The 20603-nt window shown below is 33.1% G+C and overlaps 1 protein-coding gene across 7 annotated transcripts in view; it reads right to left on the minus strand.

Annotated features, from left to right (window-relative positions):
- LOC126764065 (inositol polyphosphate-5-phosphatase A) overlaps positions 1-20603 on the minus strand; it is a 721948-nt gene that overhangs the window by 621026 nt on the left and 80319 nt on the right. For 6 of the 7 annotated variants that reach the window (XM_050481826.1, XM_050481828.1, XM_050481827.1 and 3 more), the window contains one exon: positions 7682-7822. The exons of the other annotated variant lie outside the window; for it this stretch is intronic. Coding sequence is in view for 3 of the 6 variants with exons in the window: in XM_050481828.1 (XP_050337785.1) it covers positions 7682-7738 (57 nt within the window). In the remaining 3 variants the exon portion in view is untranslated. Of the gene's footprint in view, positions 1-7681; positions 7823-20603 lie in introns of those variants that run through there. 7 annotated transcript variants of the gene reach the window in all.

The raw sequence follows: 20603 nt of genomic DNA on the forward strand, positions 1-20603 counted from the left end.
AGTTATCAAATATTGCGAAGTAAATGGATTCGCGTGCAAGGCATTGCTGTTAATTGATAATGCCCCTAGCCACATTATCCCGCTTGATGATATGAATGACAATATTAAAGTAATCTTCTTACCGTCGAATACAACGGCGCTTATCCAACCGATGGATCAAGGCGTTATCGCGGCATTTAAAAAATACTACTTACGAAGGACATTTAACAACTTGATTGATACAATTGATAAAGAATCCCACTGCGAATCTGATGATGTTGTTCGCAATTGTTGGGTCAAATATAATGTCATGCAAGCAGTGGAAAATATTAAACAAAGCTGGGAAGAAGTATCCGCGACAACGATGAGCCATGCATGGAAAAACATATGGCCGAAATATACTACATCTCGATGTGGATCAGAAGAAAATTCCAACGATTTAAATATAGAACTAATTAACTTAGCGCACACTGTTGGCTTCACAGATGTTGATGAATCCGACCTTATTGATATCTTGGAAACAGGTGATGAACCATTAACTAACGCAGAAGCATTGGCATTGACATATACTCCTAATAAAGATGATAATCTATTAGAAAATTCGATGGTCGAAAATGAGTTCACAATTCCCAATCTCAAAGCTATCAGAGGCTTTTAACCACATACAGAAAGCGATCAATATTTTTGAAAAATTCGACAAAGATGAAGAGCGAGTTATCTCAACACGAAACTCAATTAACAATAGCTTGCAACATTACAAAGATTTGTTTACACAAAAGAAACTATTTTTGTCACAGAAGCGGATTGATTCATTTTTCAAGCCCTTTTATCATCCGATACTCCTTCGTCAAGCCAATACCAAACCTCGCAGCGCAATATTCCAGACGAGGATATCCAAATTATCATGTCTGAAATTTCATCAGAGGACTTTACTTCATCAACCCAAGGACAGACATTTAGCCAGCGAAGTCTTCCAGACGATGATATCAAAATGCTCGTGTCTGAAATTTCATCAGCGGACACTACTTCATCAAGCCAAAGAAGTCTTCCCAACGATGATCTGCAAAAGCTTTTGTCTGAAGTATTGATACCAAATAAAAACTTCGAGCAGTGAGATATTCTAAAATTTAAGTACTTTTATTTTATTTATTGCTCAAGTTTGGAGTGAATTCATATTTTAACTTATTATTTTTTACATACAAACGAGTATGTAATATGTACATTTATCATAGATATTCCAAAACGGATCTGAATTTCATATGTCGAATTTTTTTACACTTGAAATACACTTATGTAAAGTGAATATAATTTATCTCCTAATTGATATAGTTTTTAACTCTTTTTATGTGCTTATGGACTTTATATACATACAATACATTTCTTAGTATGTAATTGAATTAAATGTGCATTTATGTACTTTATTTGAAACAACCAATAACCTTGCCTTTTTCATAATCATATGGAAAACTACAAATTTGATTAACGTCGTTTCGATTTACGTCGCAATCTTTCGGAACCGACCAAAACGTAAATTGAGATATTACTGTATAAGTATATATGAATGTATGAACATGCAAGTCAATGCGCGCACATGTAATAAGTATATTGATAAGTGATGAAAATATGATTTCAATTTCTGAACGCGCACATGCGTATACATACACTCATATGAGCATGTGCATATACACAAGATAGGATAGAAGATGCCTTTTAACATCGTATACTATACAAATAAATATTTTTCTTACTAATAGAAATTAAATTTATCACAGGAATATACATAATATTGCTGTGATAAATTTAATTTCTATTAGTAAGAAAAATATTTATTTATATAGTATACGATGTTAAAATCGAAAAATTAAAAATTTATTCTGTCGTGTGACTTTCCAAGCGCTTACCACCAACACCACCATTGACGCTTTGGTTGCGCTGACTTAAGTATGGTTTGGTTATGCATGTAAGAAACATACGATGGTTCTAATAATTTTGTTTAAGTATAGCAATATGCTTTTGTAGAACGTTTGCATTCGCAAACATACAGACAAATGTGCAAACGACATAATATATGTATGTATGATTGTTTCGCATTTTGCTTCTACGCCGGTCAAATTTCTATACAAAAATCGGCTGAAATGTGTGATAAAATAAAAAATGGACAACTAGGGCCAATAATTTTTAAAAAAATTTATTGACAATAAATATAAATGAAAATACATGTAAATTTACTTAAATTTATTGAAATTTCGTTTCGCATTTTTCGGCACTTTCAAATTAATTAATATAAGTAAAATTCACGACTTAACCCGCACACGTCTTATTCGCGCAAAATTTCCAACTTTATGAAAATTGGCGCAATTATTGACACTTCCATTTTATGTATAGTTTAAAACATGTTTACATATGAATATATAATATAGATTCGCGCAAAATTTCCAACTTTATGAAAATTGGCGCAATTATTGACACTTCAATTTTATGTAAAGTTTAAAACATGTTTACATATGAATATATAATATATTTGATTTTGGCGCAATTATTGACACTTGTCTTAATATACAAAATTGGGCCAAAACGAAACAATGAAATACATAATTACTTTTGCATGTCAATATGGAAATGCCGACGGCAAAACGCAAAGGCATATATTGCACATACATACATACAAGCGATTTCTTGGTTGAAAGCAAAAATTGAAGCATGAGAAATTGAAATGCCGACGGCAAAACGAAATTGCTTACATTCGTACATTGCGTATGAATCATGAAAATATCATCATAATGTTTAGGTAAATCTTTTATATATTTAAAATGAGTTATTATAAAATTAGATCAAATTAGCATTAAATCATTTGAAAAATAATAAATCAAAAATAAAAGAGTTCTACATACATATTTCCATCCTATGGAATATCAAAGAAATCATTTTATAAATACATATATGTATTTCTGTCTCTTCATATTCTCGGTTAGAATATGTGAGAGAATTGTAAAAAAATTTAAATTGCGAAGCGCATTCCGACCTACCTGATCTTCACAAGCCAATATGGCAGCCAAATTGGCTGGACCTCCGATCAATGTTGATAAAATAAATGACAGTGATAATACGCATAACACAGCGGATTCCAGATTATGTGATGGTAAGTTGCTCTTGAATATTTCAATTGTCCGTAATAGATGCACCTTGTGCATTAAACTTGTGCCTTGAAACTAATATCAATTGGATTGGCAAAAATTTTAATGTTTTGATTTTAAATTGATTTTACAGCGGAAAAAGACAGTGTAGCCCGTGTTTCAAGAGGAGGGAAAATAGCACAATATTATCCTGAATACCGAGCACGAAAGAAAGCAGAGCGGGAAAAGGAGAAATTGGAAATGATAGCTGGCAGTCAAACGAAGAAGAGGAAAACAGCTGCGGAATATCAGAGAGCGCGTAAGAAAAGATTCAACGTTTGCTGTTCCATCAATCTCTGCGGGAGCATCTATAACTACTGATGAATCAACGGTCGTCAATTCACCGATAACTGCTGGGCCTTCAACGCGTGTTGATGGATTACAAAAGAGAGATGATTACGCTGCATATTCTCTGCCGCAACGAAGAGACAGAACTACTTTTCTAGTCAAAGTTCCTTCATTTAGACTTTGCTTTATTCTTCATTTTATGTGCATAATAAATTTATAAAATGTGAATTTAAGTTTTCTAGTTTTCTTTCATACAAAATGATATGCATTTCTTGGAATATCACTAAGAAGTGTAACTTCATCCGCGCGTAGGGACTCCACGCACCTTTTTTTTATGATCTTTTAAATTGTTTCCTTATCTTGATGTTTTTTCGCTTAGTTGTAACATTTTGGCAAAACAAAAAAAAAATACGGTTTATAACTATACCGATCTAGTACCATCACCCTGACTTAGAATTTCTCACCCCCCAGACAATAATCCCAAAAATGTTCCACAGTGTTACCAGCATACTTGGAACAACATGCATATATCAGGCTCTAAATTGATACACTTCCATGAATCCACGAACATCGATAACATCACATATTACAATCATCAACAACAACAATTTGTAGCAGCATAGCGAGGACGCTCTGTTTTTAAGAAAGAGGGGAGTTAACGACATAGCCTCGCTCCGGGTCACACACACACACTCACATACATCTTATCTGTTAATATACATCCTTAACAAAGACGAACTATGTGAACCGATAGAACTTGTTTTGACATGCACTATCAGTCGAACAACAGAAATGAACTATTGTTACAATACCAACCAAACATGCATTCTCGACATACATACAACAAACATCTGGTAATGGAATAATCCACTGCGATAACCACCTCCGCATCTCAACAATAACAAACAAGTGATAGAAAGATAACAGATATCGAATTACAACAAAGAAATAGCAAGCAGATAACATAAATAGCACTAAGATTATAAAATGTAGTCAGTAAGAAATTATGAATAAAAAAGGCAACACGAAAATATGTAAGTGTACTGCCCAAATAAATATAATTTCTTTTACTAGCGACAAACAACAGTTTGTTAACTCGCACTGTTGTTAACTCGGCTATAATCGCGTATGCGGTGTATACGCTAGTAAAGAAAAAGAAGTAATTGCTCGAAATATGGACCGCTTCAAATGGTGGCAGCACAACAAATATAAATATCCCTATCTATCTCCCATAGCTCGGATAAAATTAGGATGTTTATCGTTATCGGTTCCTTGCGAACGGCTCCTTTCTCAAGCTGGACTTATTTTAAGTGAAAGGAAAATGCGCTTGGATGATGAAAAGACAAAAATGTAAGCTAACTATTTACTTGTTCTTACTTAATTACTTTAGCTTAATTTTGTAATTTAATTACATTAATATTATTTTCAATCTAATGAGCGAAAAAACTGTTTATTTTTGCAAATGAAATAATTTGTATTCCATTTTGGATCTGAACATGTCCATGCTAATTGAATTTTGTTGAATAAAATCTGTTCTAATTTGTGGTAAAATTGAAGGTATTGCATTAAATTGAGTATTGAGTTAATAATAATTGGTAATTTATTTTTAATTTGTTGAAAAATATGGAAAAATTTGTTGGAAAACTTGAATGTAAAGCGGCTAGCTAAGTTTGCGTTTGCACTATCAAAAATCAAATTTCAACGTCATCAAAAATTCAAATTCCAAAACTCATTTTAAAATAATACCAGTCTTGAATTCAAATCAGATGTAAAAGTGTAAATAATAAAATTGAAAATTAGGCACTTACTTATGTAAATGGAGAAGTGTGTAGAATGTACATACCCTCTATGTCTGTATATAAGAATTCATTTTTGAATATGGCTATCAGCAAATTATAATTAATAAAAAAAAGCGACAACTGACGACAATTAGTCGAAACTAATTAAATCCCGGGTACAAGCACAACTTTCATTCAAATTTGTACAAAGCAAAACAATTTGGCAGTAATGATTTAGGCAATAAGTACGGTCTTTTACCCTTCTCGAATATTTCAAAGAGCAAGAATGATAAATTGAATTTATGATATTAGAACTTTGTAACCATTCTTAATTTCGAGGAACTGTCGTCTAACGACGCTTTTTATGGGTAAATTATAATTTGCTAATAGCTTTATTCATATATTACATAAGTGCCCGATTCTCAGTTATTATTTGCTCTTTTACATCTGTTCTGAATTCTAAATTAGTATTAATTTTAAAACCAGTTTATAAAATTATCGTTAAAATTACATGCCACGTTGTTTCACCTCGAGGCTCCTAAATTATTAAACCGATTAAATTTTACACACCGTGCGCAGTGTGATCAAACTTCAACAGTAGCAATACTTTTTTATTGCAAATTATTTGTTAAGTTTTTTTTAAATATACCTTAATCTTTACCTTAGCCACAGCAACGCATGGCCGTATCGGCTAGTATTTTTTATATTTATTTACCACTTCAAGGTTCTGATTTTCCAACAAAATTTTGATTTCACGCAGTATCGAATCGCATCATTAACGATACTTAATTTTTAGAAAAACTCTCTTTCACTTATTGTTTTATGTAATTTGCTTTAATTTAACTTTAAAAACTTTAGCTTTAAGTGATTGGACGAAAATGTTAAGCAAAACGACAAATTGAACAATGATCAACCAATTAAACCAATTAAATGTGCGGAAAAATAAGTTCATCGGTTTCCGATGGAATGAATTGTATTTGACGGAAACCCAATTATAATCTCAAGAAACATGAAGCACTGCAAACGTTTTGGTTTGGGGTGCGTAATTCAGTCACATTTACTTTATATTTGGATTGATACTATTGCCAGTTTATCGCGTTGCAAGAAATCTCCCTAATATTACCAATGATTCCATTTTGTAATTTTTTCGTTAAATTAAGATGAATAAATAAAACAGAGGAAGCGCAGACGGCTTATAATTTAAAAAAATTTACTTTAATTGCATTAATTATTTATTACATACATATGTATATATGCATGTATATGCATGTATATTAGGGTGATTCAAAAAATTTTTTTTTTCTTTTTTTCAATTGGTACTCGCAAAAATAGGTTCCTAGACACCTCTAAGAAAGCCTCTCCAAATATGAGTTTTTAATTGTAACGGGAAGGTCCTCCGCCTAACGGTTTTCTATTTTTTTCTTATTATCAGATAGAAAAATTTATATCTCGCTTCCAACTACTTGAAAAAATATCTTGTTAATTAGGTTTTGTAGGAAATTAAATGCTCTAAAATATGGTCTCTTATGATTTTTTCGTAAACCCGACCGTTTAAAAGATATTAACAGTTAAAGTTTGATTATTTTTGAGAAAATTTTTTATTTCTTATTAATTTTATAACTCAATAAAAAAAAATTATTATGAATAGATTTTTGGAGAGGTATTCTTAGAGGTGTCTAGGAACCTATTTTTCAGAGTATCAAACGAAAAAAAAATTTTTTTTTTTTTGATCCACCTTAATATGCATTGATGTTTGACGATGAATATCTCGTAAACGCTTAACTTAATCGAAATATCGTAGTGGACCATTTTTATAGAGCAGTAAATTTCCTACAAAACTATGTGTATCATCACTCATAATAATTTTTTTTCATTGAGTTATAAAATTAATAAGAAAAAAAGAATTTTTCCAAAAATAGTCAAATTTCAACCCTTAATATCTTTTAAACGGTTGGGTTTACGAAAAAATCATAAGAGACCATATTTTAGAGCATTTAATTTCCTACAAAACCTAATTAACAAGATATTTTTTCAAGTAGTTGGAAGCGAGATATAAATTTTTCTATCTGATAATAAGAAAAAATAGAAAACCGTTAGGCGGAGGACCTTCCCGTTACAATTAAAAACTCATATTTGGAGAGGCTTTCTTAGAGGTGTCTAGGAACCTATTTTTGCGAGTACCAATTGAAAAAAAAAAAAAAATTTTTTTTTTGAATCACCCTAATGTACATATATGCATGTACATATATCTGAAAATATAAAAACTAACATTTTATCGCTACTGTATATTGAGGTACGAAGACAGTTGAGAATAAAGAAAACAACGAAGCTAATGATTAATAAATATTTAAATTATTTTTGAATAGATGCATAAGTTAACGTATATATTATTATCACGGTAATTAATATTTTGAAATATTCCTGTAAACCGAATCAGAATTTTTTATTGCAGTATGTACTTACATCTTCGAATAAAGTCCCAACGTTTGCCGTGACTAATAATAAATTTGAATTATCCATTATGAATAAGAGATTAGTATGAAGGATACTGACGAGGAGTTTCAATCACTAATAGAGAATTTAGTAATAACTCAATATTCTTAGCTGTAATTAAAATAGAGAAAATTAAGTATTAATAATATATGTGGTTATGTGATTACTCTGTAAAAGTGTTGTCATATGTTGTGTAAAGAGAAAGCTTCAATATGCGTAAGAAACTGTCAGGTACAATAACAGAGAGTTAATTTATTTGCAACATTACGACATTGTTGAATTATTTTTTAATAAAAACAGGAAAAATCTTTAGCTTTGGCTGGACCGAAGCTCAAACACCCTGTACAGGTGCATTTTTCATATCATAAAAGCGCATACAAAGATAATTTTATTGATTTTGGTCACACAACATTACTCAGACGCACAACACTGACACATCATATTAACCACTTCACAACTCACGTTCCACATCACTACACCAAGTATCAACACAACATTCACGATGATACCACACTTGCGGATTACACAACTGGTCTATACCCCACACCAACATTAACAAAAGAATGGACGGCGATTGGCGCATTTACTTCTTTTACAAAATCTCTATATATAAAATCTACGTGTCACGTTGTTTGTCCACGATGGACTCCTAAGCTACTGAACCGATTTCAGCAAAATTTAGCACACTGGGTTCAGTACGAACCAACTAAAAAGATAGGATAAGATTCATAAATAAAAAATACAGTGAAAGCCCTATTAAATAGACGCTCTATTAAGCGGACATCTCACAATTTTTTGATGTTTAGTAAGTACAATCTATTAAGCGGGCAACTCTATTAACTGGACAGAAATTGAGAGGCAGGCATTGAGAAAGCAGCCTTAGTTTCGTTATTTTTTCATTGAAATTTATTTGTATGAACATATTCAAAATTAAACCTCAAGTACAGTCATTTGGATTTTTATACGGACAAAAAGTTTTCGCCTTTATTCCTAAATACAATTTTCACGGTATTAAATAGTTTATATATGAACAATAGTATAAGATGTATACCACAGCAACGCGTGGCCAGATCCACAATTTTATGTATGTATTGTGAAATTGTAACCAAACATAATTGGCTTTAAAATCTAGTTACCCAATATGAAATTGCAGAAAGCGTAGAAAAAATAATAATCGGACAAAAACACCTTTAACACGACCTAAATCGAAGCTCCAGAAGACCCCAAGCAGCAACAAGAAACTTAAACATAGATTTTTTGATATCCGGACAGTATAAAAAATCCTCCATACTTAGCCATTCGAACATTTCACGAAATGGCAGAACACACCAAGTCGAAAACATACAAGTTTGAAGATAATATTCTATCTGGAAGTTACAGCCTTAGCTATAACAGTCCTGCGAGATCCGCTGTCGGCACGTCAAGGACACTGGAGATAGTACTGCAGACAACCATATTTCCGGTCCCTGCGAAGTCGAGCAGCCTCAACCCATTTGAGGGGTTTCGCCATGGATACTAAGTTTTCCGAATGTTGTACCAAAGTACAGCGTCTGTTACGCCTCTGTAAAGCCATATTGTATCTGCATCTACGTCCGCACACACACCGATATGGCGGCCACAAGCCACTTATTAGTAGTAGTAGTAGCAAAGGCCAAACAATAAGTCTACCAATCTTGAATTATTTGGCAACACATAACCAGTGCTGACAATCGTGCCGATCTGGGTACAAGAGGGTGCAATCCTTTACATCTCGCCACCACCACCCTCTGGTGGAATGGGTTCCGTTGAATAACAGAATTTCCCGATTCTTTATTTTATTAAAGAAGTTTCACCTAAGAATAAACAAAAGTATGTTCCAGAAAGAAGCCTAAAGCGCTCTTTACATGGATGGTTTGTGAGGATCAGCTGTAAAAAGCTTCAAAACTACAAGATCAAATATGAAGAATTGCCAACATTTTTAATTCGGATTGAATCGGGCACTTTTTCAAAGGAACACCCTTTCTGGCCACACCTGAGCCAGGCGTGTAGTAGCTGTCCTTATTAAAACGATAGAAAAGATTTAAAATCCCATATCTACCCTCAATGAAAAGGGGGAACTTTTATATGATTTGGTTGTATCGTTTTATGATTTTCAATTTACGAGCGATCTAGTTAACATGTTGGTTCGCTTATGTAAATCGACTACTCGAAAATCATCGTTTATTCGTTTATAATATTTAAATTTGGCGCCGACGACAACCATGCCACATACCGTGGAAGCAACGTCCAAATTAATAGTGCGAGAAATACTTTTCTTCCATACAGTTAAGATAGACGCAAAACTGTCGGTTGCACGAATATGCCGTACTGTACGACCGATGTCAATGCAACTGCAGTTCATAAGAACTGCAATAACCAAATGATGTCGACGTCAACGTTACCGACCTACTCCAAACTACTTAAAGTCAATTGGTCAACTAAAAATATTTTCTCTTTCTTTCTTTCTCGCGACAAGTTAAACTGAAGTTTAACAATAAGAACTAAGATAGAACTAAAGTTCCGTATATATCAGAGAGCTGCAACGAGTATGATAAAATCAGAATAAACAGTCGTGCAAAAAACACAATTAAATCAATTCAGTTCAGCATAGACAACATTTTTGATCAATTCGAGTAACCGCCAGCGTCAACTGATCTGATGCAACACGAACAATCTGTTCTTCGGCAATCACGATCGAGTAAACGGTGTGGCTGGCTTCGGTTCCAATCGTATCATGTCAGTTCATAGCGTTGCGACGATTGTTTGAAGTGATGTGAAACTTTGGGTAAACTAAAAGTAAATCTAAGACAGTGGTCGGCATTTCTTAGCACAATTGTGCAAACTAACTTCACACGTCCACTTACGCTCTGTCATTGTCGAGCCAGCAACGAATAAACATCACGCAAGACTAGAGCGCAAAACCAAATATGCCCTGCGAGAAATATTTTATGATTATAAATGCCTTTGGTGTCATGCAATGCCTTTTATGTTCCAAGTCTTTTAAAGATAATAGGGAATATATCCTCAAAAGACATTTTGTTAATTATCATTATAATAATAATTATTTATAACATTTGCTTAAATTTAATTCCAATTTCTCACTGGGCTACTTTTTTTCGTGCTCACCAACACAGTGACAGATCCTCTCATGCCGACCACTGATCAAAGAGTAAATCTATGAGTACAGCAAACAGCAACACTTTTCTGCTGGACTAATTTAAATCATGTGTGACAACAAATGGATCAGCATTGAAAATGTGCGCATGTTACAAATTTTCGAAGCGTAAACAATGAAAAATCCATCGAGAACGTACATACTTACATAAAACAAACATTTGTTGTATGCATGACTCGATGGAATTTCCATTATACATATAACATATGCATATACATTCATACATGTATATACAAACAAATGTATTTGAAATAAAACAGAAGTGCACCAATAAATCAGTGTTTAGGGATGATATAATGTACAAACAGAAGGTCCATCATTTTAAACATTGAAGCATGAGTTTGCATCACTTCGGGTATTTTCTGCTGATGCGAACGTTCACAAACAAATCAGGTATAAGCTGATCGCTAGTGATTCAAAGTTGTTCTCTATTGCCGAATTGAAGACAAACGGTGTGCTTCGTGTACATGAGCCGAACTGACAGAATCAGACAGAGTAACGGATCAGTACTTAAGTATAAACAAAAATTTATTACCCGTTGGAGTTCTCTGGTATATATATAGTTTTATAAGTTAAACCTATTATAAGTTCAACAGAGATTGTAAAACTTAGTTATTGAACTACCGCAGTCGAATAAGGGATCTTTATCAGAACAAAACAAAAACAAACACAAAGCAGTAAAACGGCCAAGTGAAGGTGTAAATATAATGAAAAATAAAAATATTTCCGTGGCAAAAAAATTAGTAAAAACAGTTTAAAAAAGAATTATGCATTATTACTCTTTTGCAAATTATTTTTGAAACATATTTATAGAATTTATTTGATAATGCTTCATGAAAAGGATCGCCACATGTTATAAAATTATATTTAATTAAAGTTACAAAAAAAATTCTAAGAAGCAAAATTTAGAAAAATAAATAAATAAACCAACAAAAAAGTCGATACCAATTTATAAAATAAATAAAATAGCCAGAAAATATACACATATAACAACCACAATGAGAACCAACAACCAGGATCTAAATCTAATATCGGCATTAGACCTCTTGAAGAAGCAGCTAAAATTAGAGAATTTAAGGGTGACGGAAGCTACGACGCACATTGGGGTAAAATGTGTCGATTTTGGAGATTAATTCAAAAATCAAAATTCAAGGTACAAGTAAATTTTCGGTATCAAACAAAAGTAGATAAAATTCTACATCACTAACTGAACAAATATTTTGCAAAAAAATTACAGTTTTCTTGTAATATTCTCTGAAAATTGCAAGTTTATTTCTTTTTGTGTGCGCACAGTGATATACGTGATTTTTTTCATTTTTCGAATTTTTTTATTTTCTTTAACTGGACAAATCTTGAGAAAATTGTAATGGAGCCTTCTTGTTCAGGTAATTTAGTAAATACAAAAAGATTTCATTTGTGTTTTTATGTGTCTCTAAGTATTTTAATTTTTTTTTTGGGCGAAAGCCTTAAAATATTGGAATTTCGACCTTATATGCAGACATATAGTTGTGAGTTAAGCGGGGTAAAGCAAATCTTGTTTCATTCCTGTAATCTATGGCTATTGTAGTTTCTTTTTGTAAAAAAAAAAGTTGCGCCAATACTGCGCACTTTCTCAGTATATGCATTTCTTTATGCGAACTACCTGGTCATATATACATGAATTTCTCAAGGCAGAAGAAGAACAAATAAAGCAATTGCAAAAAAAAGGGTTTGTTATTGTTTTTGTTGTTCAGTGGATGGCTGTTTGCTTTGTTCACACCCTACGTTACGATAAGCGGCAGTTTAAATGCATTCTTATGCATTATGCAAATATTCTGGAATAGTCTAAAATTCGTGTTTTACTTACATATGTATAATAATAAACATCATCACATACATTTTTAAAATAAAATTTTGATTTCTTACATTTTGTAATAATTAATTAATATGGCATAAGGTTCTTATCTAAGGTTTAGGGTATATGTAAAATCATGATAACCGACATTGTTTTTTCCCGCGCAATTTGTATTACTAATGTTTGTATGTCATGTGCAGTCGAGAGAAATAACAATAGTGATGTACATATATTTAACTAACATGGTAAAAGCGATACCGACATTAACTACATTTAAAGAGGATAACAATATTATTACCTTCCTTATAGGAACCAGTTCTAATGTAATTTGGGTTCCTCGTCAAAAGTCTTTATGACATAATGAAAAACTCTGGCTGTGATAAATTTAATGAAAAATTTGAATTTTTAAAAGAGCAATTGAAAAAGCGTATTGAGCCATCTGATGAATTTATAAAAGAGTTTCATGACAGGATAAAAACCTTTATTTGTCAATTTAAAATTCGTTGGAGCAGAGCCAATAGGCATGAAGAGCGTTTCCTTAGAATAAACCAAAGTTGGCTGGATTCTTCGATAGGTTTCACCCATTCATAAGGAATGAAACGTGGCCGCAAAGAACTTTCATTTGAAGAATCAAATGAGAAAACGAAGCCAAAAAAAAGTAAATTTTTAAGAGATAGTGTGCCTTTGCCTTTATTAGCTTATGCTGCACAAATGAGTTTTAGAGCTTCAGGGCAAGTGGAAGCGTCAACGATAGTGAAAGAGGTTGCAAGTTCACCATCGAGAGCGAAAAAATTTCATAAAAGTATTTCCAAATCATCACTATCACAGCAAATGACCAAAGAAGACCCTTTATTTGTTTTGGTGGAAGCAAAGTTATCTCGACAACAGTACAATGTTATAAGGCAATCTGCTCCAGATAGGTTTCCTTGCTATTCATATGTCCAATCAGCATACAAGGATTGTTATCCTAGACGTGAGAGCATGCATTTTTGCGAGATTTCAGCACAAGTAAGCTTGCAAGCCCTTTTAGACCATACCACTGAGCGTATAACTTTAGCCCAAAATAACGTAATTAAAACATTGAACGATGAGGAAATGACGAATTTATGCTTGTACACTAAGTGGGGATTCGATGGAAGCTCTGGACACAGCTCATATAAGCAAGCGTTTTCATCACCTGTATTGTACCAATCAGGTTGATTTGTGGAAGCAAAATTATGTGGCAAAATCCGCGCCCAGCTTCTACCAGGCTCTGCAGGCCTTTAAAAATTGAATTTGTAAAAGAGTCCACAGCTATTTCTAGAACTGAAAACGAAAGAGTTGGTATAGAAATACGAAATCTTGTTAATTCGGTTATACCTTATGTAAATAAACATTTCCAAGTTAAACACAATTTAATTTTATCTATGGTTGATGGAAAAGTATGCAACGCATTAACAGAAACAACATCTACACAAAAATGTTATTTATGTGGAGCTAGCTCGAAAGATTTTAATAAAATTGATGAAATGGTGAAAAAAGTTGTAAAAACAGAAAATTTACAATTTGGGCTTTCAATACTTCATGGGTGGATTAGGTTCTTTGAATGTCTTCTCCACTTATCATATAAATTATCTATAAAAAAGTGGCAAGCTCGAACAGAAAGCGAGAAACTATTAGTTTCGGAAAATAAAGCACGGATTCAAAAAGAATTTAATGATAAAATTGGTCTGATTGTTGACCTACCGAAACCTGGCTTTGGGAATTCTAACGATGGCAATACAGCTAGGCGTTTCTTTCAAAATCCCGAGATGTCAGCAGCAATTACTAAAGTTGACATAAATTTGATTAAAAAGATGCATACAATACTAGTAGTTGTTTCTAGTGGGCGCGATATTGAGGTACAGAAGTTTCGTGACTACGCTTTAAATACAGCAAAATATTTCGTTGAATGTTATCCTTGGTATAACATGCCTCCAACACTTCACAAATATTTTATCCATGGACCATAGATAATATCGGACGCTATTTTGCCAATCGGACAATTATCAGAAGAAGCTCAGGAAGCTCGAAACAAAGATTTTAAGAATTTTAGAGAACATTTTTCTCGCAAATGCAGCAGAAAAAAAGCAAATGAAGACATATTTAAAAGACTTTTAATCAGTTCTGACCCCGTTATATCAACCATAAGAAAATTACCAAAAAAAAAAGTGCAGGATTTACCCGAAGAAGCATTAGAGTTTATCGTGATAGAGAGTGGCAATAATAATGAAGTTGATGATGATGAAGGCGATGATAAAAATTCAAGCGAAGACGACAATGATCATGAATATGATTATAGTGATGAAGAAACAGTTTAAATATTTTAAATAAAATTTGAAGCTTAAAAAAATTACACATTTAGAAAACCGATGTTCAGCATATTTTTGTTTTTTAAGATATAAAAAAAAAACAATCAAAAAACTCGAATTGCATTATTTTCTTACTTCTTTATGATTAATTAACTAAAAAAAATAACTTTTCCATAACTAGAAGACTTGTGGGAATTAATCTCCATTTTGAGCACCATTTACCCCACTGTGCGACGTTTCACCATATATCAGAGAGGTTGAGCTGACTTTCACGCCTATATGTTTATGAATTTTGGTATTTAGAAAATGTGTGAAGTAAAATCACTTATCACCGAAGCAAATTTAATAAAGCTTCAGTATCTACTTATTAGAAGCTTCGTTAACGAAAAACTTTATATTAACTTTTTACCCTGCTATGATAACATTTTTAAGGAAAAACAGTTATCCTGAGCAAATAAAGGTCTCAGAATCTGATGTTGAAGTTGAGATAAAAAAATTATTGGACCACATTGCGTCACAAATGATATAAATGAAAGGAATAAGTCCTCTAATCTTCCTTCGTCAGTCCGTAAAATTTTAATTCACGCTCCCGATGTTATTCAATATACACCAGTTTCAATTGGAGAGCTCTTAAGACGTTAAGATGTATCGACTCCAGCATACAAGAAAGAACTAATGGATCGCTACACATCACTTTCTAAACCGATTGCTTTTGAGCTTAGATTCTTTCATCATTAGTCAAAGAAAGTATCATGCAAAAGTAAATCAATTTTAATTATCATACTTTTTGATGTAGTGGAATAATATTCAAAAAATTTCTTTTTTGGTTTATCAACTTTTTAATTTAATATAATTAACTAAAATTTGTTACCATCGGGAGGTGGCGGAGTGGGAAACGGGAGGGAAATTTTAAAAAGCTTTGGCAAAAGTTTCACTTTTATATACGCAGTGGAAGTATTTTTGGCTGCTGATTCCATACTGACCTGAGATACAGACCACTGTGCACTGGTTTCAAGGCAAAAACAAGTTGACGAGTTCGTAAATGGGACTAATCGAACCATCAAACCACAAAACGCCATTAAACGAAAACCTATAAAGTGACATAACTAAGCACTAAATAGAGATACAAAGTTGTAATTTGGCACAGAGGTTCACAGGAGCGAGGAATCAAATTTTGAAAAAAATGGACGTGGGTGTAATTCCCATACCTCTTAAAGCATTTAAGATCATAAGGACAAGCGCTTCTACCAGCATTGTAAAAATGGAGTTATTTCTCCGCATATAAAGGTTTTGTTAAAGCGAAATAAATCAATAAATAAATATTATGACCTTTAATTTTACCTACTTCTCGGGACCTGCTCGACAGATTTCAACAAAGTTTGGTAAATATCCCTTTGTTACACAATTTTTCATATAATACAATTTTCTTTTCTTGATAACAGTATGCCTGTATATCAAAAATGGGTTGATTCGGATGAGGGATTATCTTATCTCATATACCCAATAGAAGGATTTTCAAACTTTCGGCTGACTTTATACACCAGATATCGGTCAATCTGTGAGTTATCTTAATTAAATTGAGTGAGCGTGTTTTGATGTAATGTATCTTTATGTCGAAGAAAAATAAAATCGATTGAAAATTTGCCCAAGCCCTCATTTTACTAATTAATTTCACGATTTTTGAACATTCGGTGGACTTAATGAAATTTAGAGCATATTATTAGTATGTAGAATGTAAGTAGTATCTATGTGGTATTTCCATAAATAAATAAGACCGGATGAACATATCTCTTAAATCCCATATACCTATTACACTATTTTCAAAGTTCCGGTTGGCGTTGTACCATTATATATGAATTACCTCCACTCTCATATACTCCATTAATCATCTCGCACACCAAAAATGTACTGTTTATCTACCACTAACTATTTTATTATTTACATTCATCCGATTGTGTATATACTTATAACACTTTCCACATTCTTATCTCTATATCAGTTTTTTTTTTTTTTGGTACTTAATTTTGTATATTTTACTACCTATTCGATGTATAAAGCCGATTGGCATATGGTTTTTTAAATAAATAAATAAATAATGATTTTCGTTTTACAAGCAAGCTTTATGACGTTCAGTGTGTCAACTATATAAAATATTCGGTTACATCCGGACTTTGCCATTCCTTATTTGTTCAATGATCCCACGTTACATTCCTACAAGAACACTGCCAGTCAGCTGAACCAGAGAACTTAAAAGTATAGAGAAGGTGCAAATCAAAATCTGTATGATGGTTCGATTGCGCGGCTAACAGAGCTGATAGAATCAGATCAAGGAATTCGCCGTTTCCATTAAATTCCGACACGTTTATTTGTTTCAAAATTAATAAATTTTGTGGTTTTTTTCTATCCATTTCAAGATATGTATATTTAACATTAAACATAGCATATCAAAATATTTTTTTTTTTACACAAATAAAAAAAATTAAAGTTAAAGATTAAAATAAGCATAATTTATATCAAAAAAGTTTACGTACACTTATGAATGTTTACATAAAACAAAAGTAATTACAATACCTTTAACGGTTTTTGGCCTACATTTTGTTGCTATTACTGTCCCTAGACATCGTTGTATGCTCCTCACTCAATTTCTAGAATTATTTCCGGATATTTTGACCCACTAAGTCCACGATCCAGCTTTTTGGCCTTATTTTGATGAAATTCGATGTTTTCGAATACGGTTTTCCAAAAAGTTCCAGATATTTTGAATAGGATTAATGTCTAGTGATTGCGGGACCTATGGAGTTATTTTTATTTCCATAACAACCATTCATGTACAAGATAAGACATGTATTTTGGGTCGGTATCCTGTTGGAAATTGGTTTTGCTGCTATGAACAGCCGATTTAAGCACACTTAAAATTTAAATTTTTGTCCTTAAATGTTCAGATACATATGCTTATCCATGTTTTCACTAATAAAGTCCAAATGTCCAACTCTAGATGCAACCATACACCCGCAAACCATTACATTACCCCCACAGTGCTCTACCATTGGCAATACATTTTGTCCTTGCGACTCTTCATTGATCTTTCTGCACACTTTTCGTGATCTATTCGAACCAAATTTATTAAGTTTTGAATCGTCGGTGAACACAATGTTTTCCCAAAACCAATACGGTTTGTTTAAATATTGTTTAGCAAACGCCGACATTTTCTTTTTATTAACCTTATATATGTATGGCTTACGACGCGCGACTCGTCTATGATAACCAGCACTCTTCAACAAATTCCTTACTGTTTGGGGATTTATTTTTTTGTGTACATTTCAAAAATGTATAAGCATATGTATCTGAGCATTTTAAGAAAAAGATTTAAATTTTAACTGTGCTTAAATCGGCTATTAATAGCAGCCATTTCTATTTACCACAGGATAACGACCCAAAACACACAACTTATCTTGTACGTGAATGGTTGTTATGGAAATAAAAATAACTCCATAGGTCCCGCAATCGCTAGACATTAATCCTATTCAAAATATCTGGAACTTTTTGGAAAACCGTATTCGAAAACATCGAATTTCATCAAAATAAGGCCAAAAAGCTGGATCATGGACTTAATGGGTCAAAATATCCGGAAATAATACTAAAAATTGAGTGGGGAGCATACAACGATGTCTAGGGACACTAATAGCAACAAAATGTAGGCCAAAACCCGTTAAAAGTATTGTAATTACTTTTGATTTATATAAACAATCATAAGTGTACGTAAACTTTTTTGATATAAATTATGCTCATTTTAAGCTTTAACTTAAATTTTTTTTATTTGTGTAAAAAAAAAAATATTTTGATATGCTATATTTAATGCTAAATATACATATCATGAAATGGATAGAAAAAAACCACAAAATGTATCCATTTTGAAACAAATAAACGTGTTGAAATTTAATAGAACTAGGTGTATGTAAACTTTATTGGTCCACTGTATATGTAAAATGACAGAATAAATAAAGAGAATTGCTTTGTAGAAAAATATACAAAATATATAAAGTCACACAGAGAATGTAAAAAAGCATTCTCTGAGTGACATATGCATGCTTATATTGAATTATATGAACCATTGTCACATATGCGTGATTTCTTTGTGTTATAAGAACCATTGTTTTCCGAAAAATGGTAAAAAATTTATGTTATAAAATTAAAAAAAAAATAATTTTCAATAAATTATTATTTCAAAAATTATATTAATTTCGACTATTATAAAATGAACTTAAATGTGCTCATATAAACACTTCATTCATTTCTTCAAAAAATTAATGACCTTCATGAAATATGCATTTTCGCATTATTTCGTTATCATTTCCATATTTGTACCAATAGAATTTCTATGGCATATACATATATTATTTCTTTGGCACATTTGTCTGTATGTTTACGAAAGCAAATGCGAGCCACATACATATGTACATACATTCATAATAACAAGTGTCGCACGCTTCCTTCGCATCTCCGTTGTCACGGTCAACCAATGGCCGAAACTTGCGTTTTGTCAAAGAGTCAAGTGCTGAACACATTGAGCGCGACAGACTGCAAGCGACATCTGTGAAATACATACGTTCTTATGGACACAGTTATATTGTTGTGAAGCTGCCTCAATAAATGTGTCCCTAAGAACGTGTGGAGGATGAAGTCATGTGTAGAAGTTCACGCAAGTGAGGAAAGTTCTCTGATCGCCATTCACTTGGGAGTGGCCAGAAACGAGTCTTTTACACATGGCTCAAGCAGCTCACTACTTCCGGTCTTTGACCAAGTATCCTCTGGGTAGCCTAAGAACATCCGTTCGAAGGCGAGCTAAAGTGAGAAGGCTGACATCACCGCCGTCCAAAAAATGCGATGGACGGGACAAGGACAGAGACGAGTAGGTCCTTGTGACATTTATTACAGTGGCCATATAAAGGAGCGCAAGTTTGGTGTGGGATTTGTGGTGGGAGAGAGACTCCATCCCGAGTCCTATCATTCACTCCGGTGAATGAACGTCTAGCCACAATCCGCATCAAATCGAGGTTCTTCAACATATCGCTGATTTGCGCCCACGCCCCGACGGAAGAGAAGGACGATGTGACCAAAGATGCCTTCTATGAGCGCTTGGAGCGCGCTTATGAGAGCTGCCCCCGCCACGATGTCAAAATTGTGCTTGGCGACTTTAACGCCAGGGTGGGCAAAGAAGGTATATTTGGCACTACGGTCGGTAAATTCAGCCTCCACGACGAAACATCCCCAAATGGGTTGAGGCTGATTGACTTCGCCGGGGCCCGAAATATGGTTATCTGTAGTACTAGATTCCAGCATAAGAAGATTCATCAAGCTACCTGGCTGTCTCCGGATCGAAAAACTACCAACCAGATCGATCATGTTGTGATAGACGGAAGACACGTCTCCAGTGTTTTAGATGGGCGTGCGCTCCGAGGTCCTAACATCGACTCGGACCACTATCTTGTTGCAGCTAAGATTCGCACCCGCCTCTGTGCAGCAAAAAACGCGCGC

This window comes from Bactrocera neohumeralis, unplaced genomic scaffold, assembly GCF_024586455.1.
Source record: "Bactrocera neohumeralis isolate Rockhampton unplaced genomic scaffold, APGP_CSIRO_Bneo_wtdbg2-racon-allhic-juicebox.fasta_v2 cluster09, whole genome shotgun sequence".
NCBI classification, from domain to species: domain Eukaryota; kingdom Metazoa; phylum Arthropoda; class Insecta; order Diptera; family Tephritidae; genus Bactrocera; species Bactrocera neohumeralis.